Source organism: Eucalyptus grandis, chromosome 1 (genome assembly GCF_016545825.1).
Source record: "Eucalyptus grandis isolate ANBG69807.140 chromosome 1, ASM1654582v1, whole genome shotgun sequence".
Taxonomy (NCBI): Eukaryota; Viridiplantae; Streptophyta; class Magnoliopsida; order Myrtales; family Myrtaceae; genus Eucalyptus; species Eucalyptus grandis.
In genome coordinates, this window is record NC_052612.1 from 46,169,778 (window position 1) to 46,182,689 (window position 12,912).

A 12,912-nucleotide genomic window follows, 5' to 3' on the forward strand; every position below is an offset into this window, starting at 1 on the left:
TATGTCAAATGAACAAAGCATGACTGCTTTTTACATTTCCCTGATACTCATTGAAGAGAATTTTTCTCTCTAGAGAACTATTCTTTTGACAACCAATCGATGTCACGGAGATCACTTATGAAATAGATGATTGTGAAAAATTTAAATAAGTAATTTATATGCGAAGAGTATTAACTTCCTCTTTTCTGTACTCTTTGATTATTTCCTCACTTTCCTCTTCTTCCTCCTCCTATAATCTGTGCTTCTTCGTTTCCCAGGTCTGATTCATTCCTCTCTATCTCCCTCTTTTTTATTGTTATCTTTGACTTTCTTTAAAGTCCCTGCAAATTTCAAAGCGCTCAAAATTGGCTTAGATCACAAGGCATGCCATCGACGACATGATTTTTTTTTTGATGACCCCGGATCGCTATATAGCCGGCAGTCGGCGACGTAAACCTGGGACGATGCTAGTACAGGGACTCACCTCCCACGGTGCCAAACTTAAGTCGTGCAAATTGAGCGCATGAATAATCGGACCCCCCATGCGGGATGGGGACGTCCGCCCGAGCCAGCGCGCTCACAGCGGGTGGGTTAAACCACAGCGACTTGTCGTCTTTTAACTCTCGAAATCCGATTAAGTAACATTAATTACTGACGAGTCTGTCCCAACAAGCACTTTAATCTTTGGCATCCACTGCAGGCAGGTCTCCATTAATTTGGGGAATATGATTATTACTCTGGGGTCTTCAAAAAGTACAATCAACAGTGCAAGAATATCTCTAATACCGGAAATAATTAACAGATAAAGCTTAAAAAGGCAAGCAGAGAGTACGGCCATATGAAATGAAACTTAAGGACTCCTTCGCTAGAATGGCCTCCTTTGGCGACAGCTCCTGAGCATGATCAATAATGGAAGACGTAAACGTTGTACTCCACAACCGCGTCGCCGGTCTGGAGGTCAAGCAAGTGCGTCCTCGCCTGAGCGTACCCGCGTGCGAACCGGAAGAGCCTGCTCCCACCGACGATCGGCATCTCCCTCACTTCGGAGAACACCGCGTTCCGGCCGAGGACGCTGAGCGTGCTCCCGTTGTACTTCCCTTCGGTGAAGACGTAGTTCTGCACCATCAGCAGGCCGAGGTCGTTCTGCGAGGCGGACGAGTAGAGCCCCTGAGCACGGCCGACGACCTTGGAGCTCAGTTCCGGGCCCTCGGTCAATGGGTCATCGATCATGACGACGAGGCCAAACCCCGTGGCAGACTTGTTGGTCATCTTGGCCTCGGCCACGCGCACCGCGGTCGGGTTGCGGCCGCTCACGATGTCGTGGAAGTAGAAGTGGAGGTGGCTCAGCTTCTCCTTCTTGAGGCCAAGCTTTTCGGGAAGCAAGCTTCTTGCGAAAGTGTGAGAATTTGCGGTAAATAAAATGGTGGAAGTGAAGAGGAGAGAGAAGATGACGAGCTTTGTGATGCAAAGAGCCATATTGGAGACAAGAGTGATGGGCAAAAGGTGGTGTTGTGGGGGGAGGCTTTTTATAAAGGAGGGGAATGGAGAAAATGGGTTTTGGTAGAAAAAAAACAATAGTGAAATTTCGGATTTATGAGGGTTTGATTTAAAAAATCAATGTACGAAATGATGCCACATATTGCAAATAGAAATCGCACGTGAATATCGTAAATATATTAAATGAGTTGCACGACATTTAATAACTGTTTAGCACCAACCCTCATAACATACAAATTACATAACTCGAATTTTTGGAACATATCATCATTCAAAATGAAATTTTTTCAGCGGAGTAATTAATGGAAAGAAGCCAGAGTGCTAGAGATTAACAAAAGAATAACAAGGTCATTCAATTATTTACCAAAAATAAAATGTAATAGTTGGATTTGAACATGGACCAAAAGCCCATGTACCACATTTAACAAATTAAAAAGTTTAGGAATGATATTATATATTGAGCTAAAGTTTCAGGACCACATTGTATATTGAGCCAAAATTCGATAATCACTTTGTGTCATTTACTTTATTGAGTGAGTAACGTGGTCATTTAATTGCATACCGAAAATAAAATGTAATGATCAGATTATGATATACATTGATTTTTGTATGTAATGAGATTAGCGGATTTAGGATTAGGGTTTCAATGTTGGAAAATCAAAGATGCTAAACTTACTCTTTAGATAGGATTTTAATCTTTCTTGAATAAACAATTAATTAAGGTACACTTTATTTTGTAAGCTAGCAGGAAGTGCTCGTCATAGTCATCGGCACGCAATCCAACTCATCTCCTAAATGATTAGTGTGGATTCCATTATGTACTGAAGTGGGATTTTTATTTTTATTTTTGATCGAAGTGGGATTAGTATGGGGTCTATTAGAGCGACCGGAAATGCTAATTTATAACAAAATCGATTGTTTTATATTGATCCACTTGATTTAATGCCCACTTATAATCTCAAAAATTATTTGATATATGCACTTTGAAGACCAATTTCATTATCATGGGCATTACTCCACAGTGAGTCTCTTCTATTCAACCATTCCATAATTAATATCTCCCAGACGAACATTTTCATTTACATCATTTTCGATGAGAATGGAATGTTGGATAACTCAACCCATCATTTTTTAAAACTTTTTTGCCTTTCATCGCCGTCGATCTGCTACATTTATAAAATAAGTGCATTCTATAATTAGTTTGTCCCTCATCGATTTGCATTATAAATCGTTCCGGTAATCATGTTATTTTATAAAATAAGTTATCCTTATTTATCTTTTGGTAAAGTAGATAGCAATGCAAAGATCATCTGTGACTGCAAAAATGGAAAAATAAAAACTAGATACCGAAGAAACAAGATAAACAACACGGCCCTCATGCTAGACTACGAGAAATCTTTCTAGAAAGAGGCCTTGAGAGACATCTCGCGAACGAGGATCAGTAATGGAAGACGTAGACATTGTACTCCACGCAGGCGTCCCCGGTCTTGAGGTCGAACGTGTGCGTCTTCGCCCGGACGTAGCCGCGGGCGAACCGAAAGAGCCCGCTACCGCCGACGATCGGCATCTCCCGCACGCCGGAGAACACGGCGTTCCGGCCCAGCACGCTCAGCGTGCTCCCGTTGTACTTCCCCTCGGAGAACACGTAATTCTGCACCATGAGCAGCCCCACGTCGTTCTGCGACGCCAGCGCGTAGATCCCCTGCGCCCGCCCGACCTCCTTGGAGCTCATCTCGGGGCCCTCGGTCAGCGGGTCGTCGACCATGACCACGGCGCCGAACCCCGTGGTGGACGAGTTGGTCATCTTGGCCTCGGCGACGCGCACTGCGGTCGGCTTGCTCCCGCTCACGATGTCGTGGAAGTAGAAGTGGAGGTGGCTGAGCTTCTCCTTCTTGAGCCCGAGCTCCCGCGGGAGGAGGCTCCGGGCGAAGCCGTGCGCGTTCGCCGAGACGAAAACGCTCGACATAAAGAGGAGAGAGAAGATGGCGAGCTTCCCGATGCAAGCAGCCATGGCTAGAGAGAGAGAGAGAAGGCGGGCGCGAAAAAGGGTTTGGTTGAAGGGAGGGTTTTATAGAGGAGGCAGATGGAGAAAATGGGTTTCGGTGGAAGATTACAGTAATGAGATTTTTATAAAGAAAGTTACTCAGCTGCGGAGTAGTTGAAGGGAGGAGACCAAATAAGAGAGGGGGACATGGTCATCTGGTGTAAGGTAACCTACCATTTTCTAGGTGCAAAGAATAGGGGTGTGCATTAAGACAAGGTATACTCGGAACCGAATCGGTCCACTCAAAAAATAGGGTCGGGAACCGGTTCCTAAAATTCGGAACCGGTTTAAACCGGTCCGGGAATTAGGTCCGATTGTGTCCTCGGACTAGTTTTGGAACTGGTTTAGGAATTGGTTTTGTAAGTATATGTCAAAAATCCTATTTTTGCCCCTTATTTCTATTTTTACTCCCACAATCACATGGCGTTTTTCCTCTTTGCCCTCTCAAACACGCACGGCACTTCTCCTTCATTGTTCCTCTTTCTCATTTGCTTCCCTCCCTCATTGGCTCCCTCTTGCATCATTCGACGGATGGACAATGTTCGTCGTTGCCAGAAACCACATGGATTAACTTGCCTAATTTCTCTTTTGTAGGTGGATTTATGTTTGTATAAATAAGTAGTTTCATGTAGTAGTTGTGGAAATAAGATTAATATTAGACTCATGGTTGTTGCTAATTCTTTATCTTACGATTTTATTTATTATATTTAGTCGTGTGGATCCTTAAGTTTTCATTTAGTCAAAAAGTTAATGTATTTATTTATTACAAGTGCTTAATGTTTCAATACAAATTAATATGATTAAATTGCTTCGATGGGCAAAATGGCTTTCAAAACATTCTTTTGAAACTAAACATATAACTGGAAAGAAGAATGTGCTTACTGATTTTTTGTTAAGACTAAAAGCACTAGTAAAAATTAACATGTACATTATGAGGTATGCTTTTCATATTTTCATCACAATGAGAAGTACAAGATTAATATAAAATTCGAAGTCGTATAGGATATTGGAAGATTACAAAATAGGTTCCAATGGAAACAGAATTGATCCTGGAATCGAACCGAAAAAATATAGTGAATCGGGTACAGGATCCAATACAAATAAAGTCAGGTACGGGGTCTATAAAAGGGGAATCGATTATAACAGCGTCGGATACAGAGTTCAGATCTAAACCCTACCCATCCTGAATCCGATCACCTCTAGCAAAGAACGCGTTATCAATGGAGCGATTCTTCATCGTCGGTGGCGATGATTCCCTTGAGGACTTCCATGTGAACACTGCATGTGCGAGAAATCAAGTCAACTCACGGCAAACACAAGGTTGACAAAATGACCAAATCTCCGGATCGCAAACGTGATGCGAACACAGGACTTTCGGAGGAGAGTCTCATCGGCACCTTCTCGTTCTTCAATGCCTGGGGAGCCGTGCATTGTCGACCGACCGTGCCCTGTCGCCACGTGGAAAATAAAAAGAGAGAGATTCATCAAATCGCGAGCTTTCGTTAGTGTCCTCCTTCGCTGCACCCACTTTCCTAACTTATGTTATTTTATTTGACTGGGGATTCGAGTCAGATCCTCAGTTCGTTGAAATTGTTGGATGCTATCTCATTAGTTCCACGGCAAAAATTAGCATTCCAGATGCAAGGTCGGGTACCAGATTATATGCGGAGATCGACAAGAACGTATACATGATGGGGTCAGCTGAGATGTGGTACGTGCGATAAATGGATGCTCTGGCAGGTAACTTTCTCGGATGAATTTCATGGGTCGTTACAGCACTAAGATCACGTTTCCTAAGTACCCGCATGCTATTGTCCACCAACCTTCTTATCTGGCTTCCGACAAACAAAGAAAAAGTATTCGTTGCGTGTCCGCTTATAACTTTCCCCTTAAGATTAGAACTTAAAAAGAGAAAGTACGTTTCCAAAAATTTATGAAAGGAAATAACATAGGAATCTAGAAGCCACCATTCCCTTAGTTTGAAAAGTATAACGTGTATAGTGTGAAACTCAAAAGTTGACATGTGAATGCAACGAAATTTATATAAACAGTTATAATTCAAATCGTAAATCTTTCAATTGACAAATGATCATTTTAAGAGAAACAATTATCAAGAAGGGTGAAGAGACAACGAGGTCATGGATTACATTACTTCAATTTTTAAGTAACCTTCACAATAGGATGAGAAGTTTCAATTACCAAGCCGATTGGCCTACTAATATAGGGTATATACTTTTAAAATGGCTTGGGGCCCCTCCGATTAAAGGTACAAGTCTCCTGGTTGCTTCTCGGCCTTGGGGGTTTGTCTGCCATGGTTCGGCTGTGCAACGCCATACAATATTAATAGTAAACTTGACCCTATCAGCATTGTGTCAAAGTTGATGATGATTCGTTCAAAAAAGCAGTTGCCGTAATTATGGAACGTTTATGATTATAATTATTTTTCAATTGAAAAAGAAAAAAAAGCATAAAGAAAAAAATGAAGGGCAAGACAAGAAATTTCTAGAATACTAATGCGAGGAACTCGAGAAAGCAGCCAGTAAGGAAACAAGAAGAGAAAAGTAGAGAGAGAGAGAGAGAGAGCAGCCATGGTCCCAACCTTGACTGACACTCAAAGGCAATATGAGCTTTACAGTAAGGCCCATGATGTGGCCCATTAAGATTCGACCATTCCAGATTTACAAAATGAAACTAACAGAGACGCGCGTGCATCTGCACGCCCATTATAGTATTATTCCCTTTTTGGCCGGCAGGGCATGTGTAGGGCAATACTGTCTATAAGTTCCTTCTAGAAATGATGCACAGGAGTGAAATCCGATCAAATCTTAAAGAAACGTGTGAAAACTCATCATGGGTCTCATATGAGTCTGATTATTATAACAATGATCTTATCAAAAAGGATTTTAACAATAAGCTCCGTTATAATTGCTCTTAAATAATCTCAATTCTTCAGATAAAAGCAATGCGGTTTGGAACAATTGACCCCCTTCTTTGGAAATGGAACCAAATGTGTCTTGTTATCCGATGTTCGAAACCTGTTTAGGTACAACTAGAATTTAGTGCACTATGGGCTACTTGACCGTGTCTCTCCCATTTTGTCTCGGCTCAACTCTTATGAAGTTAGCAAACAAGTTCGTTAAAACAATTTCAAAAGTTGCTGTTATAGGTTACTTGAGTTTCTTTCCAAAAACATACATGTTTTACTAATAAAATATCTAACACACCTCGTTACATCTCATGGATCCCACCATGCATGTTAGATTTCATCTGAGATTGAAATAGATCAAAATGAGGGTGTTATTGAATGCACCTACATCAAAAGCACTTGTGAAATGCTTCTCATATCATGAATTAGACTAGTTCCCTTCTTTACAAATTGCTACATCATCAACAAGAGTTACATACACCACAGGGGTGGAGATTGTTATTGTCAATCCTAGAGACGGACACTTCATTTACTGATCTGCCCTTATCTGAAGCAATATTCCAATTTGAATGCTTCACGAGCACAATAGTTTTGCCGATTCTTGACTAGTCCAGGGGCACATGTATGTGTCGTGTATCATGGTATGCGTGCTTTTCAGTACAACATAGGTTCCAACATTTCCACCATGTCACTGTATGGCATGACATAATATATAAAGATGATGAATTCTCGAGGAGAAATTAGATAGACCATTCCATGCTCCTAGCAAGAGCATTGCACCTTTTTTTTTTCAAAAAACTACCAGACTCCAAACTGCCCTATAACGTATCAAGTTTGCCTGCCTTAGCCTCTGAATTTATCCCAAGCTGGTATCAATTAGGGAATTTGAGTTGATGTCAATAATACTCGTGTAAACTAAAGGATATCCATTTCAATTCTTGTTTTGATAATAAAAAGGGGTAAAGTCCGAGTCTCACACTACGGCCCATATTGCAATAATGTTGGGCCTTTTGTAATGAACTGGGCTTTTGGCCCACCCGGAAAATACATCATTCCGGCCTTCTTACCCCATCTTCTCTGCTTTATGAATACTGTAGACGAGGCTCATTGTTTTTGGTTTTCTTTTTTTTGGGTGGGGGGGGGTGGGGGTGAAGAGAATGAAGCTAAAGCATCATCCGATCCGGTGATGGAACAACAAATCTTATACGCACATCATGCAACAACTTAGGATGATCATTCGAACACGCAAAAGGTTTCAGTAATTGAAGACAAAGAATAAAAAGATTCACGACCAAAATAAGGACGGGAAGGTGCCTGTTTTCCTCTGGCCCGCCCTCTTCAACGGTCCTTCATCACGCCAATATTATGTCACCTAATGTGAGCTTGCTACAGAAAAAAGTTTAACCCAGAAAAACCTATCCATCCATGCATGACCGAGGGTCTTTCTCTCTCCTCTCCTCTCCCTTTCTTTGCTTTGCTTCTTCCCTTTGCAACGTCACACCCTTCTTCGCTTGCCGACTGTTCTGCGCCGCCAGCAGCGATGCCGGACAGTTGCCATTTTTGTCTCTCTCTCTCTCTCTCTCTCTCTCGATCGATGATTCTACTTGCCGCGGACGAACTACAAGAAATTACCATTTTAGTGACGGTTTTATTTGCCGCAGTTGTATTAGAAATTCGTCAGCGGTTCTGCTCGCGAGGATTTTTGGAAGTCGCCGCTAAGCTCCACCAATGCTCGCGTCCGTAATGTAACTCTGACTGTTCATGATAACGCCATTGATATGTGGAGAATTATTGAGAATAGAGAAGCCACTGAAACGTTTGGACTAGATGTTTTCTGGGTAATCTGGGATTATATTACATATGTGTTTAGTTGGAATTCGACTTTGCGACAAATATCTTATGCTGAAAGTCATTCTTCAGTTTTATTAGTGGACATATACCCTGTGGCGATTTATGATAGGAAATATCATAGGCAAATAAGAAAATCAATGACTTCACTTTAAACAAAACTAAAGTACGCAAACTGTGTTGGAATTAATCGATGACAAAGCTCGTAGAGTAATCACTTCAAATGGAACCAAACAAACACAAATTATGCTGAAATTGAATTGGCCATAAAGCATGAGAACGTGAAGATGCAACGCCAAAATTTAATCGATGATAAAGCACTTGGGATATATAGCAAAGATACAAATTGGAATTTAATTGACGATGCAAATTTGGAATCTACATTTAAGAATAACGCCATATTTTAATTGACGACGCGAGTCTAAAAATTATAACTACACTGCATAAATTGAAAAAGAACATGTTTGTTTATCCATGGAGGTCTTTGAAGAGTACGATGTTTAAAGCTTACAATTGACGATTATCAATGGGGGCTTCAAACGGTTACTGAATGGTTATATTGACTCCATTACCTTGATGATTTCATTAGCTTCACTATCTTGATGGTTTCTTTGACTATATGATCTCGATAGTTGCTTTATTCCACTATGTTGATGGTTTTGCAACCAAGATTGTCAACTCTATTTTTGTCAATTCCTTCTAGCTGTTGATCTCTCAAGTCATCTATAAATCTATTCATAAATGATCAAATTTTTCCATCATCGACTAAATCTATCACATGTCGATAATAACCAAAATTGACCTTTTTTGTGTGGCAAATAGTGTGGTTTGGTAAAGTGCAATTGGGAATGCAAGTTAAGGACCTTTTAGCTAAAATGACCTCCTTCCGCAACAGCTCAGGAACATGATCAATAATGGAAGACGTAAACGTTGTACTCCACCACGGCATCCCCAGTATGGGGGTTGACTGTATGCGTCCTCGCCTGAGCATAACCGCGTGCGAACCCGAAAAGCCTGCTCCCGCCAACTATTGGCATCTCCCTCATGCTGGAGAACACCGCGTTCCGGCCAAGGACGCTGAGCGTACTCCCATTGTACTTCCCTTCGGTGAAGACGTAGTTCTGCACCATCAGCAGGCCGGCTTCGTTTAGTGATGCAGACGAATAGAGTCCCTGAGCTCGGCCGACGATCTTGGAGCTTGCTTCGGGGCCTTCGGTCAACGGGTCGTCGATCACGACAATGGCGCCAAATCCAGTGGCCGAAGTGTTGGTCGTCTTGGCCTCGGCGACAAGCACGGCAGTTGGGTTTCGCCCGCTCACAACGTCGTGCAAGTAGAAGTGGAGGTGGCTCAGCTTCTCCTTGTTGAGCCCGAGCTCTTGCGGGAAGAGGCTTCGCGCGAAGGTGCGAGAGCTTGCGGAGTCAAGAATGGTGGAGGTAAAGAGGAGAGAGAATATGACGAACTTCGAGATGCAAAGAGCCATGGCGAGAGAGAGAGAGAGAGAGAGATGTGGAAAGTGTTTGGTTGAGGGGAGGGATTTAAGGCAGCAGACGCCACTTTCATGAGAATGACGATGCAATTTCATAATGGAAAATGAGAACGTGGGAAATATTTTTTTATTTTCCATAATAGGGGTGGTTGATATTTTACCGTCATTCTCAAGGGTTTGGTTGAGGGGAGGGATTTAAGGCAGCAGACGCCACTTTCATGAGAATGACGATGCAATTTCATAATGGAAAATGAGAACGTGGGAAATATTTTTTTTCCATAATAGGGGTGGTTGATATTTTACCGTCATTCTCAATCAATAACGTCATTCTTCTGTTAGCATTGCTCCTATTTTTAAGGCCAAAGGGGAGGAGAGATGACTTACCATTTGCCTGCCAAAAATATTGTAGATTAGTGTCGGAGAGAGGGTCCTAAATATTTAATTTCTCTCCTCTTGGTGATGGCTTAATTAGGTAAAGTCTGTCGCGACCTAAATTTTCAGGGACAATCCTAAAGTTTAGGTTAATAGATTACTAAGTCCAAAGACTTGGCACGGACTCTCCCAAATCCTACCAATCGCGACTTGATAGAAATTAACTCATTTAAACATGCAATTTCAATTTGGAGCCACCACTAACCAATTAGGGTTGGTTAGAAACCCAAGTAAAGTATGGGAGAATACTTTACTTTTGCGAACGAGAGATTCGGTAGGTCGGGGACATGATTACGCTAGATTAGTCTAACGCCCTTTCGGTACCTTTTATTTTAATTTCAAAAATATTTTGCAGGCAATGTTGATTAATTTTAACTTAAGCTACTAACATGCAAATGGTAGTCATGCGAGTGCACAATCACTAAAATAACATTCAATAAAAAAAATGCTAATAAAAATGCATGCCCTAAACATAATTTTCTAAATGACACGACACCTAATTTTTCTTTTTCTTTTTTAAATGTTAATTATATGCAATCTTAATTTAAACTTAATATGCATGAATTTATTTTAATGACATGCGAGATGCAATTCATATGGTATGACTTAAACTTATCACTATATGTATGCAATCTAATTTTTATAATCCTAAATATGCATGTGCTACATGATATGAGATGGATGACATGGTATTTCTACATGCATGCTCTTTTTTTATTTTATTTTAATGATGATTCATTTTTAATGCATATATGCAACCTATGCTAAATAATGATGATATGAAATGAGATTAATTATGAATTAACCTATTAACTAACCAAGGAAATGATCTTCTTGTGTTTTCTTTTTTAAATGACTTTAAAAGATAATGATGCAATACTAATCTTCGGCCTTTTTTAATATTAAAAATTACACGACGAGAATATTAAAGCATTAACCTAAATAAAGCGCAACATGTGGTGCGTACATTATGAAATCTATATAACCTAAATAACATTTTTTGTTTTTGTTTTTTTAATATTTTTTTTGTGTTTTGGTTTTATTAAAGGAAAATCATCCTAATTCTACATGAATCTTAAAAAGAAACTAAAATACGTTGCTTCAAATGTGAAATGAGTATAAACCTAAATATCTAATATAATGCATGATATGTGATGAGCAAATAATAACACGCTAAAATAAAAATCCATCAATGTAAATCAATGGCATTTTAATATGAATCAATGATGCAAAGAAATTCATGAATTTCGCCATAAAAAGTCGAAATAATAAAAAATCTAACCCGACGTCTCGCGGGTCAATATTTTTTATTATCATAACTCAATATGACAAATTTCCTAATGATAAAAATAAATCAAAACAAATCAAGTTAGAATATATAAAAAAACATGAAATCAAATATCTAGAAAATCACCTAGTCCAACTCACGGTTGGCTTGAGGAATGGCGAGGAGCAGCTGGTGGTTCGGTGATGGGTTGCCGTTCGGAACAAGGGCTGTCCGTTGGAGCTCCGGCGAGGTTCGGCAGTAACCAGACCTGCAGCAAAACAGAGGAGGCAGCAAATGGTCCTGTTCGGGCGTGGAGCCGGCGTCGGGCACAGGCGGTGCGAGGCTCGGACGAACTGCAGCTGACGCGCAGGCTACTGGCGCGGGCGTCGGGGGTGGAGCAGCGAGGCGTCCGGCGGCTGGGTCGGCGAGTGGAGTGGCAGGGGCTCAGTCGTCGGGGGTGACGAGCGGCGATGCTGGTGCTCAAGCGAAGCTCCGGTGTTTGGACGGAACAAGCGGCGGCGTTGGGCGTGGGGGCTCACGGACGAGTGGCGATGGCCGGCGAGAAAGGTGCTGTCGAGGAAGATGAACAGTGCGTTGTTCTCCTTTTTCCTTTTCTTTTGTCTTTTCCTCTTTCTGGCCGCACGTCCTCTCTCACGGGAGAAGTCTTCTCCCTCTGCTCTCTTTCCTTATGTTCTATTTTCCCCTCTGCAGCAAATCAGCAAAAAGGAAAAAAACCTGCTCTCTTTCTGATTTTCTATTCCCAGAGCACCGAAACCCCTCTTCCTTCTCTTCTCACTTTTTTTGACTTTTTTCTCTTCTTCTTCAGTTTTTTCCTTTTTCCTTCGACCCAGACGAAGAGAAGCCCCCCCTTTCTTAAGGCTTCGTACTCTTCATTTATAGAAAAAGACTTGAGTTTGTTGTTTTTGCAGATGAAGATCTTCCGATATATTTGCACATCCTCACTCAACTTCTCAACAACAAAGTGGCTCCAAAACATTTGGCTGTTGAGTTTTTGAATTCAATTTTTCATTTCAATTTTTTTTTTTTTTTAAATTTCCCTCTAATCAAGTATTATTTTCTATTTCTTTTTTTTTAATTAGGTGTCAACAAAGTCCATGTACTTTATATGTAAAATAAAGATCAACTAGTACATATGGTGTTTACATTAAGTGAACTTATGACAAGACAGAAGCGACAAAAAATCAATATTCAAGTTATAAAGATGATGCAAATGTCACGGGCTGGAGGTTTTCTTGGCACAATATATTGAGTTGGCTAAGACGGTCAAGCATGCTTTGAAGTTTTAAAAGGTTTAAGGTTTTGTAAGAACTCTAGAATATTATAAAGGGTATTATGAGTAATGTACACTTGTATTTTAAAGGTTTTTTTGTTCCATTTTTATTTGGCAGGATGATGGTGGGTAAGGAGATTA

At 40.8% G+C, this 12,912-nt stretch overlaps 3 protein-coding genes across 3 annotated transcripts; all 3 read right to left on the reverse strand.

The window, feature by feature from the left end:
- Nucleotides 1-686: 686 nt before the first annotated feature.
- Nucleotides 687-1,468, reverse strand: LOC104446141 (dirigent protein 22). The gene has a single exon (XM_010060049.3). It carries the CDS (start codon nt 1,453-1,455, stop codon nt 883-885), a length of 573 nt encoding a protein of 190 aa, XP_010058351.1. The 5' UTR covers nt 1,456-1,468; the 3' UTR covers nt 687-882.
- A 1,319-nt stretch (nt 1,469-2,787) lies between these two features.
- LOC104446151 (dirigent protein 22) lies at nt 2,788-3,534 on the reverse strand. The gene has a single exon (XM_039308054.1). It carries the CDS (start codon nt 3,485-3,487, stop codon nt 2,915-2,917), a length of 573 nt encoding a protein of 190 aa, XP_039163988.1. The 5' UTR covers nt 3,488-3,534; the 3' UTR covers nt 2,788-2,914.
- A 5,668-nt stretch (nt 3,535-9,202) lies between these two features.
- LOC120287136 (dirigent protein 22-like) lies at nt 9,203-9,775 on the reverse strand. Its single transcript, XM_039299832.1, has one exon. It carries the CDS (start codon nt 9,773-9,775, stop codon nt 9,203-9,205), a length of 573 nt encoding a protein of 190 aa, XP_039155766.1.
- Nucleotides 9,776-12,912: the final 3,137 nt, after the last annotated feature.